Raw genomic sequence first — 24,968 nt, forward strand, 5'->3', positions numbered from 1 at the left:
GCCTTGCCCCTGTCCATCATCACGATCCTCCTTGTCGTCTTCATCTCCACCCCGCAACCCCTTCATCCACTGTCCGAGCCAACGGGTATCTTGACATGTGATAGGACCGTTGATGTGGCTGAAGACGAATACACTCAGCTACGATCATGGCTTCGACGCAACGTGCCGCATGACTGCTATGGCTGCACGTGGCGCATTGGACAAAGCCTTCGCAATCTACACTCGATCGGATCGGATCGTGGTGCACCTATACAGGCAGCTTGTAGGAGACCGCCAGCTTGGCAATACAACGACTTTGTACTCCAGTCTTGAACTTAGCACTCTACACGAGATACGAAGATCAATTCAAGACCAATCACTTTGAATATACATTAGGCATGTACTTTTCTTCGTGAGCGAGGACGTTTCTCTTTGTACTTTCTCTGTTAAGAAGAGTTGGGTTGTCTCAGGCGTATGGCGCTGCCCCTAGCGGTTGTGTAACAGCTGCAGTCCCTTCCGAGATTGTCATGCGCCTTTTGAGCATCCGATCATTAGCCGGCCTAAATCCTTGACCCCAGCATTGAGCCTTGACGCACGACAATACTACTCGGTCTTATGCCTGTTTCCGTCATGCGCGTTACCCACCGTGTCTATCACTATACAACACCATGGCTAGTGCACGCTTAGTTTTGGTAGAAATGCGATATCCATACCGGCTTGGTGTTGCGGGGTTGGATTTGGCTCAAGCAGGGGCTCTTTATACAAAGGACCGTGATCTCCTTCCCATGCCTAGTTGTAGGCTACCGTCCTCCTTGACGCTCACTCGCTGATCTACAGTCATTCCTTCATCATGATTCCCTCTCTTGTCCTATGTTTCTCTACACTCGCCGCTGGTGCTGCTCTTCAGCGACGTGATCCTGTTCCAGCTGGATATGTTGCGGCACCATATTACCCAGGTAAGTTATCGGAGATAACATCGACCGACTAGTTTTGTACCGAGCATAGCGATACTGATTCTACATAGCTCCCCATGGAGGATGGGCATCGGACTGGACTGAGAGCTACCGAAAGGCATCTCTTCTTGTTTCGAACATGACACTTGCCGAAAAGACCAACCTCACAGCCGGTAGTGGAATCTTCATGGGAAGATGCGTCGGAAACACAGGCAGCGCAGAAAGAGTAGGCATCCCTCAGCTCTGCTTGCAGGACGGACCTCTAGGTGTCAGAAACACGGATCACAACACTGCCTTCCCTGCCGGCATCACGGTGGGAGCCACATGGGACAAGGATCTTCTCTATCGTCGTGGTGTTGCGATCGGCGAAGAGTTCCGTGGCAAGGGAGTAAACGTTCATCTCGGACCGTCGGTCGGTCCGCTAGGACGTAAACCGCGTGGCGGTAGAAGTAAGTGCATCAACAGAAGCCAGCCTTGATGTTTGAGCTAACAGAGACAAAGACTGGGAAGGATTCGGCTCAGATCCTGTTCTCCAGGCTTTTGGTGGAGCTCTTTCCATCGAAGGTATCCAGAGCACGGGCGTCATAGCCACAATCAAGCATCTGATCGCAAACGAGCAGGAAGAGTACCGCATGTACAACCTGGTCAAGCCTGGCATTTCATCGAATTTGGACGATCGCACGCTTCATGAGCTCTATCTTTGGCCATTTGCTGAGGGGGTACGTTCCGGCGTTGGTGCCGTCATGATTGCTTACAACGCTGTCAACGGAAGTGCATGCTCGCAGAACAGTTACTTGATCAACGGTATATTGAAGGAGGAGCTCGGTTTCCAGGGCTTCGTCATGTCTGACTGGCTTGCTCAGATCTCCGGTGTCGCTTCGGCGCTCGCAGGACTTGACATGTCCATGCCTGGAGACATCCACACCATTCCACTCTTTGGCAACTCTTACTGGATGTACGAGCAGTCGCGTGCCATTCTCAACGGATCTCTCCCAGTGGACCGCTTGAACGATGCTGTCACACGCATTCTTGCCACCTACTTCAAGATGGGCCAGGACCAGGACTACCCGCGACCCAATTTCGATGCCAACACTCAGAACGCCGAGGGTCCTCTTTATCCAGGCGCTCTTATCTCGCCTCAAGGTATCGTGAATGAGTTTGTGGATGTTCAGGGCAACCATGCAGAGGTCGCTCGTGAAGTGGCCCGCGATGCTATCACACTCTTGAAGAATCAGGACGGCTTGCTACCTCTGTCTTCCAACGGTACACTGAAGATCTTTGGCACAGACGCGGAGAAGAACCCCGACGGGATAAACTCGTGCGCGGACCAAGGATGCAACAAAGGCACACTAGGAATGGGATGGGGATCTGGCTCAGCGAGATACCCCTACATGAACAGCCCGATCGACGGCTTCAAGACCCGTGGCGCCAACTATCAGTTCTTCAATACGGATTCCTTCCCAGGAAACTCGAACCCATCGCCGAGCGACACTGCCGTCGTCTTTGTGACTGCAGACTCTGGCGAAAACTATATTACTGTTGAGAACAACCCAGGAGATCGGACTTCTTCGAACCTTAACCTATGGCACAATGGCGATAAGCTTATCAGGGACGTAGCAGCCAAGTACTCCAACGTTGTGGTTTTGGTACATACCGTCGGTCCCATTCTCATGGATCAATGGCACGATCTACCTTCGGTCAAAGCCGTCCTCTTCGCCCATCTGCCTGGCCAAGAAGCAGGAGACTCACTGATGCAGGTTCTCTACGGCGATGTGTCTCCATCAGGCCATCTGCCGTACACTCTCCCCAACTCCGAAGATGATTACCCCCAGTCTTTGAGCCTTGTCGGATATCAGATTGGGCAACCACAGGATACCTTTACCGAGGGTCTCTACATCGACTACCGTCACTTCCACAAGGCCAATATCACACCTCGGTACGCCTTCGGTCACGGACTCAGCTACACGTCGTTCTCATTCGCCAACGCGACCATTACTCCAGTAACTCGGCTTACAGCCGCGCCGCCAGCTCGTCCCGCGAAGGGCGAGACACCCACCTACTCAACCGCCATCCCTCCGGCTTCCGAGGCGTACTGGCCAGAGAACTTCAACCGCATCTGGCGCTACCTCTACTCGTGGCTCGACAAGAACGATGCCGATGCCGCAGCCAAGATTGGCAACTCGACTTCGACATACCCATACCCCACGGGTTACTCAAACGAGCAGAAACCTGGTCTACCAGCTGGTGGCGCACAAGGAGGAAACCCTGCTCTATTCGACACGGCATACGACATCACCGTCAGCGTCACCAACACGGGAAGCCGCGCGGGCAAGGCCGTCGCACAACTGTACATCCAGTTCCCCAACGAGAGCACAGTCGACACACCCGTCATTCAGCTTCGTGACTTTGAAAAGACGAGGGAACTGGAGGCCGGGGCTAGCCAGACGCTTAGTCTGAGGGTCACAAGAAAGGATCTTAGTGTGTGGGATGTAGTGTCGCAGAACTGGGTGATTCCTGCTGTTGGCGGTGATTATGGAGTCTGGATTGGTGCTGCGTCGGATGATTTGCATCTGAGGTGTGGGACGGCGAGTGGAAGCTGTGAGGGTGATTTGGACAGTCCTGTGTAATGTAAACTGCGTTTAATGTTCTGAATTCGATACCCATTCGATCCTGCTTTACCAACATGTCCGGCTGTTCAAGCGCTGCTCTATGCGTCACGTGTGTTTAGGTGCGGGCTCGACGAGGACTGGAAAGGAGGATCATCGCTGATTGGCCACAGCCAGGAAATGACGAGGGAATTGCGCCCATATGCGACATGATTGGCGTGGCACTGACATTTCATCCGTGGCATTCGCGTGCAGCTGCCAATGGCATCGGAGCCTTTTTCTTTTTCTCGCGTGGTGCCGACGGAGATAGTCGTTGTCGGCTGCCAGACGATGCGGCATTTGCAATGAGCGGTGTGTGCAGTGAAGGGAGGACTGGCGGATGTGCAGCGAGAGGCTTCCAGGGGCTGAGGATTGAATGCGGAGTCGAAATGAAAGATTATACAATGCATGTGCAGTGCGCACTGTTGTGCTGTGCTGGGCGAGGGCGAGGCCAGACGTCACTGGAGCTATGATGCTTTGGGCAGTTGTCTTGGTTACTCGGGAGCACCAGCGACTCCTTCCTGCTCGACCGACGTCCCCAGGGGTTCCCCATTGTCACCGCCCTTGTTCCTGAACGCGAGTTGATTAGCATTGCCCATTGTTGTAAGTTGCAGCCTCCCTGTGCAACGCCCGAGAACCCTGTCGCGCCGCCGTCGCTGCGTGTACATAAACAAATTGGCCGGGTTTCAGGCGCGGCCACGGCCATCTCCCACGTATCCTATAACCCTCTGCTCCCACGCCCGCCGCCCCAGCACCACTGACGCTCGCCTCGTCCCACTGCAGCCATGTCCAACGGCGTGCGCAACCTCCGCGCCATGTTCGAGAACGGCAACGCCGCTGCCTCGCCTGAGCCCCGCGGCCGCTCCCCGACAGACACGGCAGCCGCGACCGACGGCGGCGAAGAGCGTCCCAAGTCCAAGGTGCGCGCCTCGTTTGTCTCGGTCGAGCCCACGCCCACGCCCGCCCACGCCTCGACCGACCTCGGCCAGACCAAGGGCACGCCCTCCAACAGCGTCAACGCGACCCGCCGCGAGAGCTTCCGCGTGAGCCACGACAGGACCGACGAGCTGGCCGAGCTCAAGAAGGTCGTCAGCGAGGAGAAGGAGCAGCGCCGCCAGAGCATCGCCATCCCCGAGGCCGTGCCCGAGCAGGCCGTCGCGTCGCGCGAGTCCTCCATGCCTGCGCCGCCCATCCGCGACGACACACCCACCAACATGCCCAACCTGGGCTCCATCATGAAGGGCTCCGACTTCCCGGAGTCTGCGGCCGCCGACATCGCTGTGCCGGCTCCGGAGCTGGAAGAAGTGCCAGTCGACGAGACACCAGCCGAGTCCACCGAGAGCGCTGTCGAGACCGCTCCAGTCCCCGCGCCAGAAGCAGCACCTGCCCAGCCTGCCGAGAACCCGGACAAGGCTACTACAGGCGCGCAGGAGGATGTCGCCCTGAGACCTGCCGCGCCCACCGAGGAGGCTGTCGTGGACGAAGACAAGCCTGCTCTGCCGGACGCTGCCGTCGATGACGACGCCGTTGTTGCTGAGGAGAACGCCATCGCAGAGGAGGCCGCTGTCATCGAGGAAGCTGCCATTGCAGAGGAAGCCGAAGCTGTGCAAGCTGAAGCTGCTGCCACCGAGGAGCCCTCTGCCCCGGCCCCAGCCCCAGCTCAGCCCGCCGAGAATACAGACAAGGCAGTGACGGGTGCTCAAGAGGAGCTTGCTCTACGACCTGCTGCGCCTGCCGACGAAGCCGCTGTTCCCGACGCGACCGCTCCTGCGCCGGCTGAAGCAGTAATGGCCCCGAGCACCGAACCTGCTTCAGAAGCAGCCACACCTGTTGTAACCAAGGCCAAGGCCAATGGAACTCCTGGGCTCAAGAAGCCCGAGATCAGGAAGCCCGCTGCCATCTCGACTGCCAAACCTGCCAAGGCTCCCGCCGCCCCTGCCAAAAGCCCGCTACCTAAAGCAGCACCCAAGACCCCTACGAAACCCAAGACGGCCGCACCCACCATCAAGCCTAGTCCAGCTGCGAAGACCACAAAGCCCGCAGCCCCTAAGGAGCCTGTCAAGGCCCCCGTTGCCAAGGCCCCCGCAACAAAGGTTCCAGCCGCAAAGGTTCCAACTGCTAAGACCAGCCGCACCTCTCTGCGACCTGCAACATCTGCGTCCTCAGCGACGGCATCCACTGCTGCTGCTGCCTCCAAGACCAAGCCTGCGGCCGCACCTGTGGAGAACAAGAAGCCTGCCATTCCCAAGCCCACTACTTCCGCCCCCCGCAAAAGGTATGACAGAGCCACGTGGGACAATGCGCCAATGCTAACAACGCTACAGCACGTCCCCAACAGGCTTTAAGAAGCCAGCCCCAAAGTCTCCTACTCGTCCAGTCGGTTTACCAACCCGTCTGACTGCGCCGACGGCTGCCTCGGCTGCCAAACATGGCGAGGAGCCCAAGGTCACACGCAAGCCCTCCACCAACACCCGTCCTACACCCAAGGCCCCGGCACCAAAGACTTCGCGCCCTTCCATCGCACCCCCTGCGCCCAAACGACCTGAATCGCGCACCTCAACCGCAAGTGCTGCTCCTAAAGGAGGCTTCCTCGAGCGCATGATGCGACCCACGGCCGCCAGCTCCAGCAAGACACACGATAAGCCCCATGAAAAGCCGTCATCACCACCGCGTAAGGCTCCTGCCGCTTCCAAGATCGGCACTCTACAAAAGGGGAAGAAGAAGGCGGAAGATGTCGTGTCCAAGGCCAGAGCAGTGGTTACGAACGGAAATTCTGAGGAGCACAAGGATGGAGATGAGCCCGCAAAGGAATCTGAACATGGCGATCGGACAACCGAGGAGCCTATCGCCAATGAGCCAACACACGAATCGCACAAACCAGCCACTCCAGTTCAAGAGGTAGACTCGTCAGTTGCAGAACTCCAGACACCCAACTTCCCAGAGGAGATGGTCCGGTAGACGAGGGCCATTATGCCTCTGACCTAGGCGTATACAATTCTCAAGTCGTATGTATTCCTGCAACACTTGGTCAAGTCTTAGGTTGTCGTACCATGCCATCTTGCACAATTATGGGCGATGTTATGTGCGCGGAGCTGTATGGCTCCCATCTTCTTTCACTTCTCAACAGCATTTTCTGGAGCGATTGTTTGGCGTAACTGATATTTGGGCGGATACCTAAGGACATGGAGCGGAGGTGGGTTTGGATAGGACTATTGCGTGCATAGTTGTTCTTTAGCGATAGGCTTCGCAGAATCTGGCAGACATCACTATTAGATTACAATCCCATTCTTCACTCCAAGATGGCTTTCTGTCTACTTGTCCACTGGTGCAATGCCTATGGTAGGGTGGGCGGGCACACGTCGACACGTGACTGGCACCTCCGCCGAAACTCCGATGGCCCAACTTTTTCCTGGCGGGCAATTCGACATTGCGAAGCGACAGCAGACCCCGCGTCGCCCCTTTGTTCAAGATGAGGGTTCAGTCTCTTTTCCGGGCGCAATCACTTGCCACGAGCAGTCTTCGCTCTTCAGCACGCTCGGTTGCGACGCCTTCACGATGCGCTCTTTCGACCATTGCGGCAACGCGCACGCCCTATACCAACGGCACCAAGACAGACACATGGATAGGGGCCCACACCACGAAGCCACAACGAAGATGGCAGTCTGCGGCTGCGCAAGTGTATGTGCTGCCATGTTTGTTCTGTGACGGCCAGAGAGCAATGGAAGGCTGATTGAACGTCATAGGCTGGAGCAAGCAAAGGAAGACCCCTCTACCTTGACGCAAGAGAAAATCGTCGAGAACCTAGACCCTGTCGAATGGGAGCGACTATCGCGAGTGCGAAACATCGGCATCGCAGCACACATCGACTCCGGCAAGACCACCGCCACCGAACGCGTCCTCTTCTACACCGGCCGAATCAACGCCATACACGAGGTACGCGGCAAAGATGCTGTGGGTGCCAAGATGGACTCTATGGATCTCGAGCGTGAGAAGGGCATCACTATCCAGTCTGCTGCGACCTTCTGTGACTGGATCAAGAAGGATGATGAAGGAAAGGACCAGAAATACCACATCAACTTGATTGACACCCCAGGCCACATCGACTTTACAATCGAGGTAGAGAGAGCACTGCGAGTCCTTGATGGAGCCGTCATGATCCTGTGTGCTGTCAGCGGAGTGCAAAGTCAGACCATCACAGTCGACAGGCAGATGAGGCGGTACAACATTCCAAGGATTTCCTTTGTGAACAAGATGGATCGTATGGGAGCCAACCCGTGGAAGGCTGTCGAACAGATCAACCAGAAGCTTCGCATACCGGCTGCGGCTCTCCAAGTACCCATCGGCCGCGAGGATGGCTTTTTGGGTGTTGTGGATCTGGTCAGGATGAAGGCGATTTACAACGAAGGACCCAAGGGCGAGACCATTAGGGAGACCGACGAGATACCTGCGGATATTCTTGAGCTCTGCAAGGAGAAGAGGCAGAAGCTCATCGAAACACTTGCAGATGTCGACGATGAGATCGCAGAGCTTTTCTTGGACGAGCAGGAACCGACAATTCACCAGATCAAGGCTGCGATTCGACGAGCCACCATCTCCCTCAAGTTCACCCCGGTTATGATGGGCTCCGCGCTTGCAGACAAATCCGTCCAACCAATGCTCGACGCTGTTTGCGACTACCTACCAAACCCCTCCGAAGTCGAGAACATGGCACTGGACAAGAAGCGAGCAGAGGCACCGGTCAAGCTGGTATCATACAACTCTTTGCCATTTGTCGGTCTGGCTTTCAAGCTAGAAGAAAGTAGTTTTGGACAATTGACATACATCCGTGTGTACCAGGGTACGCTCAGAAAGGGAATGAATGTATTCAACGCGAGGTCAGACAAGAAGGTCAGGATACCGAAGATTGTGCGCATGCACTCCAACGACATGGAGGAAATCCAGGAAATTGGTGCTGGAGAAATCTGTGCCGTGTTCGGTGTTGACTGCGCGTCTGGAGATACCTTCACTGACGGTAATCTTGGATACACCATGGTAAGACTTTAAGACTATTGTTATCATATCTTCAAGCTGACACGATAGACCTCCATGTTCGTACCCGAACCCGTCATCTCCCTATCAATCAAGCCCAAGCACACCAAAGATACACCCAACTTTAGCAAAGCCATGAGCCGCTTCACGCGCGAAGACCCTACATTCCGAGTCCATACCGACCCCGAATCGCAAGAGACCATCATCTCCGGTATGGGAGAACTACATCTGGACATCTATGTCGAGCGCATGCGCCGCGAATACCGCGTCGAGTGCGAAACCGGACAACCACAAGTCGCCTACCGCGAGACAATGACCAAGCGCGTCAACTTCGACCACACGCTCAAGAAGCAGAGTGGTGGGTCAGGAGATTACGCGCGAGTAGTCGGCTGGATGGAGCCAAGCGAAGCTGCTGGTGAGAACAAGTTCGAGCAACAGATTTCCGGAGGCACCATCTCCGAGAAGTTCCTCTTCGCCTGTGAAAAGGGCTTCATGGCCTCCACGGCCAAGGGCCCGCTTCTCGGCCATAAGGTTTTGGGTACTTCCATGATCATCAACGACGGAGCTACCCACGCTGTCGATTCCTCGGAAATGGCCTTCAAAATGGCCACCCAGCAAGCTTTCCGCAAAGCTTTCCAGGCCGGTGCGCCTCAGGTACTTGAGCCGCTTATGAAGACGACCATCACGGCGCCGAATGAGTTCCAGGGTTCTGTTGTTGGTCTTCTGAATAAGCGCAATGCTGTTATCAACGATACGGAGATTGGTCCGGAGGACTTTACTGTCTATGCGGATTGCAGTTTGAACAGCATGTTTGGCTTTAGCAGCCAGTTGCGTGCTAGTACGCAGGGTAAGGGGGAGTTTAGCATGGAGTTTAGCCATTACAGTCCCGCGCCGCCGCAGCTGCAGAAGGAGCTTGTGGCAAAGTACGAGAAGGAACAGCAGGCTAGGAATGCGTAAGATTTGCCTCCTAAGCTCAATCGGAGTTGAAACAGGATAGGGGCCGTGGAAAAGCTCGGTGTTGGTACAACGAGCTCCCTGGATGATTCGAGTGCTAATGACATACATCGATTTATCTACATTGGCGGACGTCTGGCGTATTCTTGTGGGATTGGTAGAAAGGTGTAGAAGTATTGTACATGTAATGTTGTAAACAACACCGCCATATGACGACGAATTATATCCCCTCAACAGCTCCATCCAGCTCCATCCAGCTGCTTCTCCGTCTTCTTCTTCAATTCAACAAACCCAGGTAGAACCAATGTAACTTACCCCTTCCTCCAAAACCTACTCAACGTCCAACCCCGGCCTCATCGTCTTCCTCACAAACGCCCTCCTAATCGCAAGACTAACCTGCGTCCACCCCACCACTTCATTATGCCCTCCATACCTCACAACCTCCAACTCCACCATCCTATCTCCCTTGTCGTCCTCGACCTTCTTATACGCAAAAGCACCCCTCTTGACCCTATTCGCCCCTTGAATCGTTCTCCTCTCCTCCTCCGCCACAACCCCTTCTTCCGTCAACATTTGCGTAGCCAGTGGCTGGAACAACGCTTCAGATTCCCAGTACGTGATATCCTGGTCGTTTCGTGCGTGCAGGAGAGTAATGTGGAAACCGGACTTGTTGGCTGAGGCGGTGGAGATGAGGGCGCGTAGGCGGGTGAGGGTGGGCCAGTGGTCGACGATGCGAGTGGATAGATAGTTTGCTATCCTGGGGTAGCCTTGCAGTGGTTTTAGGATGGGGAGAACGCCGCCGATTTTGTAGGTCTTGAGGAGTTGGGGGAGCGAGGTGAAGGGGGCTACTAGGACGATGCCGGCGAAACCTTCAAAGTTACGGGATGGTTTGAATGTTACAGATGGGGATGTAATGGCCAATGGGAGGTACTCGGAGGTGGAATTGGTGAAGTAGAGCGCGCTGGCGGCTGTTACGGCGGTGCCGAGGCTCTGGCCCAGGAGAACGGTGCGTGTGCTTGAATGAGAGAGGTCCGAGGTGATGTAGGAAATCAGGCTTAAGGCGTCGGCTATTAGACCGCTTTCAGTGGGGATATGCGGGGAGTGTGTGAGCGTGGAGAGACCGAAGCCCCGGTAGTCGCAGGTTACGAGGTGAGTTTTTGGGATGCCAGAGACGGAGCGGTAGGTTGAGGGGCGGTAACCTTGGGCTATGTGGCCAGCGTTCTGTTTGGGTGGATTAGAATGAGTGATAGATAAGCTGGAAATATTAAGAAGAGTTAACGGTGGATGAAGTGACGGAAGAATGAGGGAGAAACCATGTAAAACTAAGAAAGAAGAGTCGATATAGTCTGAGATGAGAGTTTGAGATGTGATAAGACCAAAGACTCTGGAAAGAAAGGGACAGCATGCCAAACCGAAAGTCAAGAATCGAAAGAAAGCACAACCTACACCATGAAAGTTGACCACAACCCTACTTTCCGGGTCGCTGCTCAACAGCTTCTCTCCTATCGTTCCCTTCAATTCCTCTGCAACTTCCCCCGAAACAGCAGCAGTAAAAAGCTCATGTTCATTCTCCAGATAAACATCTAGAGGAAGTACATGCCAGCAAAAGAGCTTCTCTTGATCCGCTGTAGTAAGCCAAAAGGGTTGTACTTGCCCCTCTACACATGGGTACTTAGTACAGCGATAGAACAAATCGAGGAAGAGTTACAGATGCACTTACTCGCAAAGCCGAATTCTTCGGGATTCGTCACGTTGTGGTAGAACCCCGTGTGAAATTTATGGGCATAGAGAGCGCTGAGAAGACATTAGAATCGACTCCAAACATCATCTCATCTGTCATGATGAGAGCAAAACGTACTGCCTTTGTACCGTGGGATTGACCAATAGGCCCACAAACGCGGCCCAGACAATGCCTAGAATGGCAAATGTCCAGTACGCTTTTGTAAAGATGGCTTTGAGGTTGGGCATGATTTCAGTCACAGGACGTGGTCTTGCGCTGCCTAAATACTTTATACTGTCGGGAATGTCGACGCAGAGAAAGTACTGCGACCGTAGCACTGGACTCAGGTAAAGCAAAAAGGATTATGGTGACGTTGCGGAAATGGAGCGCGCGAAGGGCACAGATGCATGGAGATAGGCAGCTGCGGGTGATCTAACTAGGATAAGCAGGCCGCAGCGAAGATCTTGGCATCGGAGTTGAGCGATGGCAGCTCCGGATCTCATGTGTAACGAAGAGCATGCTTCAGACAATACCGTCTCACGTATCTCGCAACCGTATATCAATGACACGCGATACCGGAGCAGAATGTGTGTAGTTTGACGCTAAGAAATGGGTATCATTTGTACTCATACACACCGCAAGACTATTCCAAGGTTTCCACAATATCGGCACACGATCAGACGATCTCATACAAGACTCTTCTTAGGCCGTCCAGCTTTCTTCTTTTCTGCCATACTACTGGCAGACCCACCCATCCCTCCCATGGCGACGTCCTGAGTCGGCGTTGCAACCGCAGGCGTCACGTCGCCGCTCCTTATTCTCTTCTCTGGCAACTCATCGCCGTCTTTGGGCAGTCTGAAGGCTAGATACGTCTCCTCTGCCCTTTTGCACTTATCAAACACCTCGTTCATGTATTTCTCCACGACATGCGGTGGTCGTATCGAGCGCGGCAAGGCGCTTGCGATTTCGTCGCCTTCATCGTGCTCGATCAGTAGAAGGACAGTAACTGGCTGGTAGAATTCAATGTTGTCTATCTCGTTCATCTCGTCAAAATCTTCGATTCGTTGGGGCGGTTTAGGCGGCACGAAGGTTGCCGAGGGGGCTGATGCGGCGGGTTGTATGGACGCAAAAGCAGGGTTGGTGGGGCTGGGTGTTGGTATGATGGCATTCGGTGGGGGTGCGTCAGGCATAGCATTAGTCGCAGTACCGAGAGTCGGAATCGGCGTTGGCATTGACTTTTGAGCAGAGGCAGACGGAGGTTTGACGACTGGATCCGGCCTTGGCTTCATCTTGGTGATGAGGAAGGACAGCTTTGCACCTGTGCCATTGGGAAGCCATTCCATGAAACTATACGAAGGGAAGTAAAACTTGTCTTCGCTGCCATGGACAAAACTGAAGACCAACGGGCGATATGTTGTCCTCGGGGGTGGGTTGTAGGTCGATAGCTGCGGCAGCGGGTGGTATTGCGGCGGTTTGCTGAAGTTGTTCGGATAGGGTGGATATGGCTGTTGTGTAGGCGAGGGTTGCTGCGTCTGTCCCTGTGGCGGGACCGGACTGTACGGCTTGGGCGTGCTGGGCTGCAGAGGCTGCTGGACTGGCTGGACTGGGCGGGGAAGCGGAGGAGGAGCTGTGTGTTTCGGTGCTGGAGGCGGCGGCGGCGGCGTAGGTTTGGGGGGTTGCGTTGGCGGAGTTGGTTTGGGCGCTTTTTCTTCCTTCTGCCTGGCCAGAATCGCCGTCAATTCGTTGATGTGTGTCTGGAAGAACTCGAGCTGCTCCTTGCTTGCCGAGCCAGCGGCGACTATCTTCATGACAGCCTTCAGCTCGGGATCTGTTCCTGCTCTCGCGGCAAGCATGTGTATGACGGGATCGGGGGCGGGGGCTGCGGGGGCCTGAGGCGGAGGCGCGGCCTGGACAGGTTTGGGGGGCTGCGGTGGGCGTGGCTGGGGTTTCTGCTGTATCGGCTGGCCACCCTGGTATTTGGTGTGTTGGTTGGGCTGGTTGTGGTTTGGCCAGGGAGCATAGGGCGATGGCGCGGGAGGCTTTTTCTGTGCTGGTCTGCCCACCTCGCGCGGGCCGTAGAGGCGGATAGGCAGCGTGTGCGGCTCTATGACGAGCTTCACGCTCACGCGGTCGGCACCGACCTGGGGGAAGTTCTTGAGCAGCTCCTTCTGTCTCGCCGTCTTGGCCTTGTCCTCGTCGGTGCGGTCGGCCAGCTTCTTGGGCTGGTTGAAGTGGGCATGGAAGGTGCGGAAGTTGGCGCCAGACAGCCAGACAGCCTTGGAGCGCTCGAAGGACGTCTCGAGGACGCGGCTCTGCTGGATCGTCTGCCATTCGCTCGATGGAAGGTGGAGGGGCTGTGGCTCGCGCAGTGTGGGCAGCGGCGCGCCGTCGACCAGCTGGAGGGGCAGCGTCTGTCGTGGGGGCAGCGGCGCGCCCTCAGCAACGGGCGTCGAGGGCGGCGCGTCTTTGACGGCGAGGCTGGTCCGCTTGCGCTTCAGGGCGGCTTTGGCGGCTTTGGCGGGCTTGTCGTTGGGCGTGTCGGGGGCAGCCGGGGCGGCGTCTTCGCGGGCGCGCGCCCTCGTCGAGCGTCGGGGCTCAGACATGTCGTGTGCGGGTCGGGGTCGGGGTCGTGGCCATGGCCATGGTGTCGTGCACAAGGCTGTTGCTGTTGCTGCTGAGTTGCCCTGACGCGCTCCCGTGCAGCGGCGCGCTAGCCTCCGGCACTCCAGGGCTGCCTCACGCTCGCTGACGGCATGCGCTGCTACTTCGGCCTTGGCTGCAGGCTGCGAGATAAGCCCGAGCCTCTGTCCACAGCCCGGGTCGATATCCTTGCCTTCATGCAGCCTGACTCCGCTGACTCCGCTGACTCCGCTCGCCTCACGCTTCAGTCCAGAGCCATGTCAAGTTGCAAGAAAGCAGACGAGCACGGGAGTTGGCGGTGGAATCAATCAAATTGTGCCTTCTACTGTCTAGTCGCACTACCTAAAAGAGAAAAGGAATGTGCCCTCAAACTGGAGAATGGTCCTGCTTCGCGCTTTCCCCTGTCTTTTCAATCTGTTCTTCAATCGAGTGCTTCCTGCTCAACGCCATCCACCCCAACATGCTGCAGTAGCGACGCGAAAGCTCGCGCATTAAGCCTTCGCAGCATCCTTCCAGCGGGGCTTCAGCACAACTCTCCACTTGCCATCATGGAACTGCATCGTGATGAATTGCCGGAGTTGGATCTGCTGGTATCCAGCCTCCTCGAGAGCAAAGCGAGAAAGAAGATTGGCCGAGACTGTGCGCATCTCTGCGTATGCGAAGCTGGCCATGCATGTTAGTGCGCTGCTGCAGCAGAAGATGAGGGGGAAGGTAACATACTTTTGTCCGATACAATTGTGTCGGCCGTTGGAGAATGGAAAGTAAGCATCCAGACTACAATCTCACGTTAGAAAATGTCCACATCGAATCTCTCGTCTCATCACCAAGGGCGACTTACTCAGGTTCGGGTGCGTCCTCTCTTTCCTCACCTTCCAGCCACCGCTCCGGCCAGAACTTCTCTGCCTGAGGCCAGTACCTCTCATCACGATGGAGCGCTCTGTAGCTGGCCGACACAATCGTGTAAGGCGGAATCTCGTTGCCGTTGATGTTGTGGCCTTGGTCTGTGGTACGGCGACCCAGTTCCGAGGCAATGGGGTTCATACGCAGGTTCTCCTTCAGACAGGCTTCGAGGTAGCGATATTGTGGGTCTGTGCGCACCGTCTTTGAGTCTAGGATGGGGTCATTGGGGCCAAGGACGGGAAGAGAAGCGAGTAGCTTTTCGAGAGCGGCGGGGGTTCGTGCGAGTTCCACAAACAGGCATGCCATGGTTCCTAAGGCGCCTCGTTAGCTACTATGATGCGCGGTGGAGAGGGAAACTTGAAGGCCACAACCTAGGAGCTAAGGAGTGGCAATGGGGCATGGACGAATCTAACGTACCAGACGTGGTTTCCGATCCAGCGAGAAGGAGCTCAGACATCTGATCGATGATGTCCTGGTTCGACATACGCTCTCCCGTGTCTGGTCGCGCGCCCTCGTCCAACATGTGCTGGAGGACATCGATGCGTTTCCTGTTCTCGTGTCCTCCCTGAGCTGCCGCGCGTTCGTCGACGAGTTCGCAAATCGCAGACGTCATCTCCTTGGGCCAATCAACCTCCCACTCATATCCCATGCGCCTGAGGAATCTCTTCACAAAGACCAACCCATACCTCTTCGCCTGACCATTGAAGATGGCGTCGGGAATCTTGCTCCAGCGCTTGTCCCTGCCGGACAACAGCTTGCTGGGATCGAAGATCTTGTCGATCTGCCCGAAGCCCTTACCAAATGACGACTCGCCCATGATGTCTAGCGCAAGACAGTGCAAGTCACGCATAAGGTCAGTCTCGAAGTCGCCGTTGGGGTTGGACTTGGCATCTTGAGCGATAGCCTTGTCGACTTCAGTGTAGTAGTTGCTGAGCAAGATCGATGTGCACGCTTTGAAGAACGTGTCTAGCTTGTCGACAGAAGAGACAGTGAAAGCTGGGCTGAGGAACTTCTTGAGGTTGCGGTGGGGAACGGGGCGGCTGTGGGTTTTCGGCGTCAGCTACCGTCGTTTTCGCAAGGAAATACGGGAGACTGATACTTACATCTCTCCAAAGAGACCGGGACTTTTTCTGTCTCTCGAGATCTCAGCATACATGGTAACCTTGGGTAGATCAATCGTGAGAAGAATCTGCTTCATAGCTCCCTTATCAGAGATCCAGAGCTGTCTTGGTCCCAAACGGATGACATCGCCGTACTGCTTGTGCATCTTCTCGACATATTCGTGGATCGTGCCACGAGCGAAGAGCCATCGCAGATGCAGGGCCGTATAGGGCGCATACCACGGTCCGGGGAAGCGCTCAAGGCCAGTCTTTTTCGTAACAGATCGAAGGTAAGAAAAGCTGATCACTATGGCCAAGAGACTTGCGACTATATTGCGCGGGTGCATCTCGATGGTGGAGAACTGCTCTGCAGAAGGGAGAGAGTCCATGGTCGGCATGAGATGCCATGGAAAAGTTGGAGTAGAGACGTTCATTGTGAGCGATCAAGGTAGATACGATGAAGAGGTATGAGATGAAGCGTTGGATTAACGGCTCCTAACGTGGAAGTGGCGTCTTATAGTCAGGTCGTTTGATCAATCGCTATAATACTCTCCCGAAGTCACTCCCCCTGCGATCCCGCCAATTTCACGCACGTTGGGGATCGCCGTGGTTAGAACCTGGAGACCCTCAAAGCTAGGTTGATACAGAGTCCCCAGACGATTGCCATACACTAGTTGCTAGATCGCAGGCTGATCAGTGGAGGGTAAACTAGACCCCCACAAGTCTGGTACCGAAAACCGACCGGCAGTAGGGTAAATGACTCAGTGAATATACCGACTCTTTCAACGAGACTACAGACAAGTTTTAACCCGGAAGCATCATGGGCACAAGTTTCGTCGGCAATGCGACTAGACTTGAGGCTGTTGAATACAACGGATCTCAGCCTCAGTGACGTAGCGTAGTGTCGATTAACTTCAAGGACTGTTCGCCCTATGCACGTAACGTCAGTGCATGTGTTTCTAGCTTCATTCTCTGTTTGACTTCGCCCACGTTCCTCGTCATATCCAGGTAGATACTTCGGCAGTCGGCCGACGCTAGCTAGACGGCCGGTCAGAGTAAGCTGACTGGTTTTCCGTGGCTATTGGGTGCTCAGGACTTGGCTTTTTGCGTCGTCTTATCTCAATCGGCACTTGTTGCACCAAACAAGTAGTTGCCGTAATACGGTAACATCCACTGACATGTGACAAACCCCACGAGGATGGTGTTGACTTTGGGCACCGGGCCTGGGTTCAGGTCATTGGGGATCGCCCCCAGGTCGGTGAGAGCTTGGTGTGTGCTGACAACACGGTCTATGTGCGCGTGGTGTCGTACTCTAATTACATCCGGTCTATCCTCTTTGCATCGTAGCCCACAGACCACGAGTCACCTCTGATTATCGCAATACTAACGACACGAACGATGCCAAAAACTATCTTCGCATAAGGAACACCAGACAATCAAGGCGACTGGGATGTAGGAAGCCTGCTTGCAGTGATCTTGGTATTCGGCCCGCACCGCTGCAGCTATCATGAGGTATCATGTTGAATGAGGCCGATGAATGCCATATGCGTTATTCGGAGATATGGGTGTCTGAGATGAAGGACTTTGCCCTAGCTGCATGACTCTAAATTCTTCCATGCTACAGTTGTGTAGTGCAGTCACCAAGGGTGTTGAGTTTGTATTCAGCCGCGTCAGCAGCTAGATGTGTTATCATGCCGATGGAGCGGGCCGTATCGGGACAATAGCGAAACTTTGTTAAGACAAAGTTCCAACGGCGGGAATGCAGTACCGATGCAAAGCAAAGTTCCGGAGAGAACTCCGCTGCCTCCATTGGAGTGCGAGGCCCCGGGCAAGATGATGTCTTTCGCTCACGCAGAGCAGGTATGTCGAGGTGCATAGTATTGACCCAGCCGTTGTCTGAATACCCTCTTAGTAATCATCACTTCAAAAGTAGGCAGGTTTCCCAGGCAATCCTCGGACCGCCAATATATCATCATCGCCGATATCTCGTACTTGTATCACGTTGTCGTATCTTCCAATCATGGCTCGGGAAAGGATTCTGCTTGCCGGCGTCACAGGATACATTGGGGGCAGTGTGCTCCACCAACTGCTTCGCAGCAAACATGCAGCGATCAAAGACGCTGATATTACGTGTCTCGTTCGAGGCCAAGAAAGAGTTGCACAGCTCCACGCTGCGTTTGGTGACAAGGTCAAGGTTATCGGCTTCGAAGGTCTGGACGATACTGACCGCCTTGTCGAGATAGCAAGTCAGTACGACGTCATCTTCAACATGACGCTCGGTTATCATCTCGCCAGTGCTGCGGCCTTTATCGAGGGTCTTTCGTTGCGCCAGAAGTCCACTGGCAAAGATGCTTGGATGGTCCACACTTCAGGTGTCTCGAACCTTGCGGACCAGCCACTCTCGGGTGTTCACGTTGAATCAAAACCCGATCTGGAATTCGACGACTCGAGGGACAACATCTATGCGTATGAGAAGTCGCGCAACACAGTAAAAAAGTACATTCAACGCACAACGGAGCTTGGCATGATAGATGCTGGACTCGAGTCAGGCGTGAAGACTGTCGTTCTCATGTCTCCATTGATCTACGGGGTGAGCGACGCCTCCCCGCAAACTGCGGCCCCGCACGATATTGACACCTCGTCTAGGTTGGAACGGGCTTGTGGAATAAGCGTAGTCTGCAAGTTCCTCGATTGGCCCGAGCGGCGATCTCTGAAGGGGAAGCCATCGTTATCGGTGACGGCGAGGGCGTGTGGGACAACGGTACTATTACCGCCGAATCTCTGTCACAAACGCACGCTGATCTCTTGCTCTAGTTCATATCGAGGACCTGGCAGAGCTCTACGAGCTGGTACTCGTGGAGATCTTGTCAAAGGGAGGCGCTTCTCTGCCCAAGGGGAAACAAGGCGTTGTTTTCAGCGCACATGGGCGTCACACGTGGATCGAGGTGTCGCAGGCGGTTGCAAATGCAGCATTCGACGCCGGCGTAGTCAAGAGTAACACGGTAAAGTCTGTTTGTCTCGCCGATGGAGCCAAACTCTTGACTGGTGGTGTTGAGCAAGTTGCTGAGCTGGGGTTCGCAAGCACATGCAGGACTCGCAGTGAAATCGCTAAGAGACTGGGCTGGTGCCCCAGAGCAGGACTCGAGACGTGGGAGCGAGGCTTCGTGGAAGAGGTTAGTGCGCTATCGAAGCTGTGAAGCGGAAGCTGTCAAGCGGCTCGATGAGTGCGGAGGCTAGTCGGTGCGAATACGGCTATACGGACCATGTTGTACATAAGCTAGCCAAGATAACACATGACGTGCTTCGAGACGAGAGACACAAAACGATGGTGATGTTGGCGATGCCTGTTGACTGCAGGACAGCGTCATCCCAAACGTGCATCGGGTCAAAGGGAGATATCGGGCACGCTTGGCGAGAAGACCAAAGTGTCCGGTGTAGATGATGCTACCCAGGTGAGGTGGCCCGTGCGTGTCGGAATACCCCATACGACATTCTCGTGCGTTCTCGCGCCGGCCGATTAGGTTTGCAGCAACGGCATGCAGAGAATCGAGGTACAGCATCCCGAGGTCACTGAGCATGGCCGCCGAAAGTTAAAGTATGGTTAAATGGACGACGAAGAGGCGAAGAGCCGAGGGCGCGTGGAGGCGCACAGGCGGTAGAGATTACCGAGGCGCCAAGTCGTTTCGGAGCTAGTTCCAGGGTCCAGCAAATGTGCCTGAACCCTTTTTTTCCTGCGACCACGACATCGGGACCCCACAGTGGTAGCATTAGTCTGCTTGCTACCCAGACAAAGACTCCTCCCTCCTGCTTTCTATGGCTAGGATGCGTCTGTTGAGCATACGGGCCCTCGCGCCGTGAGATAAGCGTGGCAACGGACGCCATGGCGTGTAAAAAGCCGTTTTGAGCCGCCGTGTTGCGCAAACTCAATCCCAAACAGTTTCTCCGGTACTTATCAATGGTATATACATGGTTTGCATAGCTAGGCCAGAACCTGCGATATGAAAACCGCCGAAACTGAGCAAACACTCCTGGTTCCATGTGGGTCGCTGACGCGAATGAGATCTGCAGTCTTGTTCACGTTGGGTACGAGATTGGCAGCCATGTGTAGACCGTTCCAACGGCCGCCCAGCCCTGTCGAGTAAAGGAGCAATTACGCGGACGCCGTTTGGTTGCTCTTGATCTTTCACACCGACTTTTGCGCGTAAACGGGCCTTGCGTGCCGCTCCAGCATTCCATCCCTCGATTTTATCGTCGGGCCGCTCTAGACTAAAGCTTTGTCTCCAAAGCTAAGTCCAGGACTTACCTAGGTACTTTCCGCAACACTGTACTCCACATAGGGGTCCAATCTGATCCACTGAGCGTCTTCGTCTTGCCTTGTTGAGAACGCACCAAGGGCCCTTTAGGACTGTGCAGCTTTGTCGTCTGAGTAGATAATCGTGCCCTCTCCCTTCCTCTTCCTTTCTCCGTCTCTCTCACATTCTTCCTCCACCACCCACCATGAGTGCAACCACAACCCAGACGCTCACCTCGCCGGACATGGCACCGGTTGGAGATGCCTCTGTGCCCGGAATCAAGGCTCTTCGAGAAGCCATCCCAGAAAAATGCTTCGAACGCTCTCTTCTGAGATCCCTTTCGTACGTTGCACGAGACCTCGTGGCGGTCAGCGCCTTGTTCTACGCTGCCGTCTGCTTGACACGTCTTGAGTCGTCTTGGGCCATTCCGCTCTGGGTCCTCTACAGTTTTGTCCAAGGTCTGTTCTTCACAGGGCTTTGGATTTTGGCCCACGAATGTGGCCACGACTCCTTCTCAAGCCATCTCCAAGTCAATGCGGCAGTTGGTTGGGTCCTTCACAGCATTCTTCTTGTCCCATTCTTCTCGTGGAAGTTCAGCCATTCCCGTCATCACCGTTACGCAAACCACATGGACAAGGACACCGTCTTCGTGCCCAACCGCAAGCCAACCTCCGAGTCAAAGGCCGAACCGAGCTTCTTGACACGCCTCGTGGACCACGACGCGGCGGATACACCCATCGTCAGTCTCTTCACTCTGGCGATTCACCAGCTCTTCGGATGGCCAGCCTACATCCTGATCAACGCAGGAGCTGGCGCACAAAGCCTTACCAGAGGCCGTCGATCCACCGTGCCGACCTACAAGCAAAGCCATCTCGATCCCACTTCGCCCGTCTTCACTCGTCAAGAGCAGCCATACGTCCTTCTATCCAACGCAGGCATCGTGGCCGTCTTTGCAGTTCTCTATCAAGTCGCCCAGACCCTAGGCTACCGAAACACTTTCTTCTTGTACGGTCTTCCTTACCTCTGGATGAACCATTGGATCGGTAAGCATCTTTTTGGCCCAACCGTGTAAACAGCATTCACTAACCATGCAAGTCGCTATCACTTATCTCCACCACACGCACCCAGAAGCGCCTCATTACGAAGATGGGGCCTGGACTTACCAGAAGGGCGCCATGTCCACTGTGGATCGCGAATTCGGCTTTATTGGACGCCACATCTTTCACGGCATCATTGAATACCATGTCGTGCATCACATCTTCCCGTAAGTAGATTCGCTTTAACTAGTGTTGGATCTGAAACTGACAGCCCAGGCGCATTCCCTTCTATCACTGCGAAGAGGCTACGTTTGCCATTGCGCCGTTGCTTGGGGACAAGTACATTGCGCAAAAGAAGACATCTTTCCTCGCGGACCTATGGGAAGCCTTCACTACTGCCAAGTACGTGGAAGCTCGCCCCTCGAGCGAGCCAGGAGTAGTGCATTGGGCCAAGGCCTGAAAACTTCACACCGCTGTCCCGCATTTCTGAGGAAATTTGCGCCGCTAGCCGCATTCGGCCAGGTCTGGCGGACACACTCCACGGGGGGTAGATATCCCGAATCGAAGAGCGGTACACTTAGATACTTCACACAAATCAAAGGGTCTGCAGTAAGGGTCGCTTCTAACATGGGCTTGATGGCTGGGATGAAATCGATGATGGCCCCGGAGTTCGTCTCAATCCTGCCGATCGCCACGGCACGAAATAGGGGTTGGTCCCTCTTTGCCACCATGCCACAATCGGTAAGCGACGGTAAAATGCCCTTGGATTTGTGCGGTCACAAAAGCTGCTATCAAGTTTATAATGGCACGGTCATTTCAATAGCTGACATGAGTATCTGGATCATGACATCATAAGCTCAGAAGCCAGCTTCACATAGCTTTCATAATCTTACTATTCGTGCTCTATCGCTCTGTACACCTCTTTATCGTTTCTGTTATCTAGAGCAGCTAAGTTCTTGCACAACGCGTCACTGCCTTAAACAGGTTCCAAAGCTGAGCAATGCAACTTTCCCCCATGGCACCTGGGCACTATTGACCATTCCTCAAGCCGCGAACTTATCGAGCTGTATCGACGAAAGCTCGTTCTGTGGCTTCGACCAAACAGCTAACAGCTTCACCAGCGACATAGGGTTTCCGACGATAGTCTGCCAGTGCAAAGAAGGACTCGCACAACATTCTGTCCGACCGATAGCTTTGCGAGTCTTGGCTCCTGCGAAGGATATACTTGGCATTCAAAGGTTCTGGGTTGATTTGGAGTTGAATAACACGCGCAATGAAGACATATTTACTTCTGAACTACTAACCTGCCCTGGGGCTTAGTCTCTCCACTTATGAGCGCACCACACTTCGCAAACACCAAAGGCATTCTTTGTATCGCCCAATCGCTCTGCGTCTAGGCATATCCCAACTTTGGAAACATCGCCCTCGCCTTTTTCGTCCATACTGCGCCACACCCCCACCAACCCCACTCCATGGACATCAAGGGCTTAGTACCTGACACTAGCTATTATAGTGGCTGAGCAAGCCTAATTCTATTTCCAGATCTAAGATGATTCACATCATTTGTCGTGGGATGATGCTTGTGCGGCTTTGATGCCGGGGTCCGGGTTTCGAGGGCCCTGTGATGGTCAGGCATGCGAGGTTTAAGACATCCGCGCTCCGAGCCTGATTAGTGATCTGGCTCAGGGAGGCGGATGGATATTCGAGGGTGGACTGTAGTGGATGAGAGAATGGGATATGTTTGTGCGCATGCTGGGTAGACATGGGGCTGATAGTGTTGTGATAGATAAACGAGATGGTTAACGGGAGCAAGTTTTATGTGATGTGAAATGAACGAATTGTAGGATCATCAAGCTGTCAATCAACCAACAACGCCCACTATTTCGACAACTGGCAAATTACCTCTCAGCCGATTTCAATACACATTAGTAACGACAGATGCTACAGTCACGCAATTAAATCGGAAAAGGCATGGTATCAGAAATCGTGTTTCATTTCTAAGGCTTCTAAAACGAGGGTGATTTTGGCTACCGGCAGGCATCCTTGTGACCCTGTCGATACTCAGGCCCCTTAGTGTTCGTTCGAAAATTTCGAAAAGTCCCAACACAGAACGCCAATAGATGCGAAGAAAAGCTTTGGTTATGTACAGCGGAAAGTTCGGTCCCAGACCACATTCCCAGTCGAAAAAGGTGGAAGAAACGAATGTATGAATGCAGTTATGTTTCAACATGTGTCGTGAGCGATGCGTATCATGAGGCATTGTGCGTTTAGTTGACAACGCGGCGGCTGGACCAACGAGGACGAGCGATGCGTCCGTTGTAACCACGCTTTGTGATGCTGCCGTTGACACAGGTTGTGCCGGCTGCGACGGCTTGCCAGACGACCTCGCCGTTGTTGCAGAGACCAAATTGATCGGCGCCGTTGCAGACCACAGAGCCGTTCTCGGTGCAAGTGCCCGCGCCACCAGCTGAAGGAGCTGAAGGCATAGAAGGAGCGGCAGGAGAGCCGGTTCCAGCAGGAACGGTGGGTGCGACCGGAGAGGGAGCAGTGGGTGAGGCGGTAACAGTAACGAGTGTGGTGGACGTCGATGGCACTGTGGGTACGGCTGGGGGAGCGATAGATGCAGCGCTAGATGCTCCAGGAGCGAAGACACCCCCGCCATTGGGCGGGAGAGCAGATGACTCGCCACCAGCAACAGATGTGGGAACGGCAGATGGCTGACCCGCGGCGGGGGTGGTAGGAGCAGGATGGTACTGACCATCGTTTGCAGAAGTGGGAGCTGCAGATGGCTCTCCACCAGCAGGAGATGAGGGAGCAGCTGAGGACTGGCCACCAGCAGGGGAAGATGGCTCAGAAGGATCAGAGGGTGTAGTACCAGTAGATCCGCAGTCGCCACTGGGGTCAACAACATTGCCGGCATCTGCACCACTTTGGAGGTTTGAACCAGGGTTGGGGAACTTCAAGTCCTTGCTGACTTCCTGCTTGCAAGTGGTTGATGCGATGTTGGCGACGAGCATATCTGGAAGGGCGTCGAACTTGGACTTGTCGCTGGCACCACCAGTAACCTCGATGGGTGCGCAGTTCATATACATCTCTGGGCCGCCACTCAACTTGGCGAACCATGTCCAAGCAAAGGTAGCTTTGCCGTTGGGGATGCTGTCAGGAAGCTCGAAGTCGAAAGCCTCGGGTCCGTCGATACCAGGGCAGCCACCCTCGATAGACTTGATGACCTTGAAGACGGAATCCTTTGTAGGTTCGGTGTCTGTAGTGACGCTGAGCTGGCACGAGCCACCCCCGTGAACAGCACTCCCAGAGAAAGTGAGTGATTGCTTTTGACCGACAGCCATCGAGTTCATAGTTGAGACAGTGAAGCCAAGATTAGACTTGCACGGGTATTGCGATGCGGTGATGGGTGCGTTGTCGATTTTATCTACACTGTATGGTACAGGAGATTTCATGATCATGTGAGCGTTGGAAGTAGCGAAAATGGCAGCCGCAGCCATGAAGATAGATCGGAGAGACATGTTGATGATGGTAGTAGTGATATCGTACAACGACAGTAGAATGTTAAAATCGAAGAGAATGTGGATGAGCTAGCCCTGCTAGTCGTGCAAAAGATACTGCAATGGAAAGAATGTAGAAGTTGCCGAGAGAGCGTGTGTTGCGATGAGAGCATTATGCTGTGAGGCAGCTGTAGTCTCTTATACTTGTGTCACCACC

The 24,968-nt window shown here is 54.5% G+C and overlaps 7 protein-coding genes across 7 annotated transcripts; 4 read left to right on the forward strand and 3 right to left on the reverse strand.

Annotated features, from left to right (window-relative positions):
• Positions 1–1,071: 1,071 nt before the first annotated feature.
• On the forward strand, positions 1,072–3,559 carry J4E84_002839 (uncharacterized protein; the record flags this gene model as incomplete). The annotated part of the gene is made up of 2 exons (XM_049385458.1): positions 1,072–1,381; positions 1,434–3,559. 2 exons carry the CDS (start codon positions 1,072–1,074, stop codon positions 3,557–3,559), a joined length of 2,436 nt encoding a protein of 811 aa, XP_049246335.1.
• Positions 3,560–4,362: 803 nt separating this feature from the next.
• On the forward strand, positions 4,363–9,562 carry J4E84_002840 (uncharacterized protein; the record flags this gene model as incomplete). Its single annotated transcript, XM_049385459.1, has 5 exons — positions 4,363–5,852; positions 5,902–6,526; positions 7,239–7,255; positions 7,321–8,608; positions 8,657–9,562. 5 exons carry the CDS (start codon positions 4,363–4,365, stop codon positions 9,560–9,562), a joined length of 4,326 nt encoding a protein of 1,441 aa, XP_049246336.1.
• A 327-nt stretch (positions 9,563–9,889) lies between these two features.
• On the reverse strand, positions 9,890–13,882 carry J4E84_002841 (uncharacterized protein; the record flags this gene model as incomplete). The annotated part of the gene is made up of 5 exons (XM_049385460.1): positions 9,890–10,780; positions 11,006–11,217; positions 11,280–11,353; positions 11,418–11,616; positions 12,031–13,882. 5 exons carry the CDS (start codon positions 13,880–13,882, stop codon positions 9,890–9,892), a joined length of 3,228 nt encoding a protein of 1,075 aa, XP_049246337.1.
• A 528-nt stretch (positions 13,883–14,410) lies between these two features.
• Positions 14,411–16,308, reverse strand: J4E84_002842 (uncharacterized protein; the record flags this gene model as incomplete). The annotated part of the gene is made up of 5 exons (XM_049385461.1): positions 14,411–14,582; positions 14,640–14,693; positions 14,758–15,130; positions 15,237–15,859; positions 15,923–16,308. 5 exons carry the CDS (start codon positions 16,306–16,308, stop codon positions 14,411–14,413), a joined length of 1,608 nt encoding a protein of 535 aa, XP_049246338.1.
• Positions 16,309–17,939: 1,631 nt separating this feature from the next.
• Positions 17,940–19,116, forward strand: J4E84_002843 (uncharacterized protein; the record flags this gene model as incomplete). Its single annotated transcript, XM_049385462.1, has 3 exons — positions 17,940–18,509; positions 18,566–18,680; positions 18,734–19,116. The coding sequence occupies 3 exons, from the start codon at positions 17,940–17,942 to the stop codon at positions 19,114–19,116; spliced, it is 1,068 nt and encodes a 355-aa protein (XP_049246339.1).
• A 1,300-nt stretch (positions 19,117–20,416) lies between these two features.
• On the forward strand, positions 20,417–21,708 carry J4E84_002844 (uncharacterized protein; the record flags this gene model as incomplete). The annotated part of the gene is made up of 3 exons (XM_049385463.1): positions 20,417–21,254; positions 21,307–21,475; positions 21,525–21,708. 3 exons carry the CDS (start codon positions 20,417–20,419, stop codon positions 21,706–21,708), a joined length of 1,191 nt encoding a protein of 396 aa, XP_049246340.1.
• A 1,807-nt stretch (positions 21,709–23,515) lies between these two features.
• J4E84_002845 (uncharacterized protein) lies at positions 23,516–24,772 on the reverse strand (the record flags this gene model as incomplete). The annotated part of the gene is made up of 1 exon (XM_049385464.1): positions 23,516–24,772. One exon carries the CDS (start codon positions 24,770–24,772, stop codon positions 23,516–23,518), a length of 1,257 nt encoding a protein of 418 aa, XP_049246341.1.
• Positions 24,773–24,968: the final 196 nt, after the last annotated feature.

The sequence above is a fragment of the Alternaria hordeiaustralica genome, assembly GCF_023758085.1.
Source record: "Alternaria hordeiaustralica strain BMP 2776 chromosome Unknown scaffold_4, whole genome shotgun sequence".
In the NCBI taxonomy this organism is placed as follows: domain Eukaryota; kingdom Fungi; phylum Ascomycota; class Dothideomycetes; order Pleosporales; family Pleosporaceae; genus Alternaria; species Alternaria hordeiaustralica.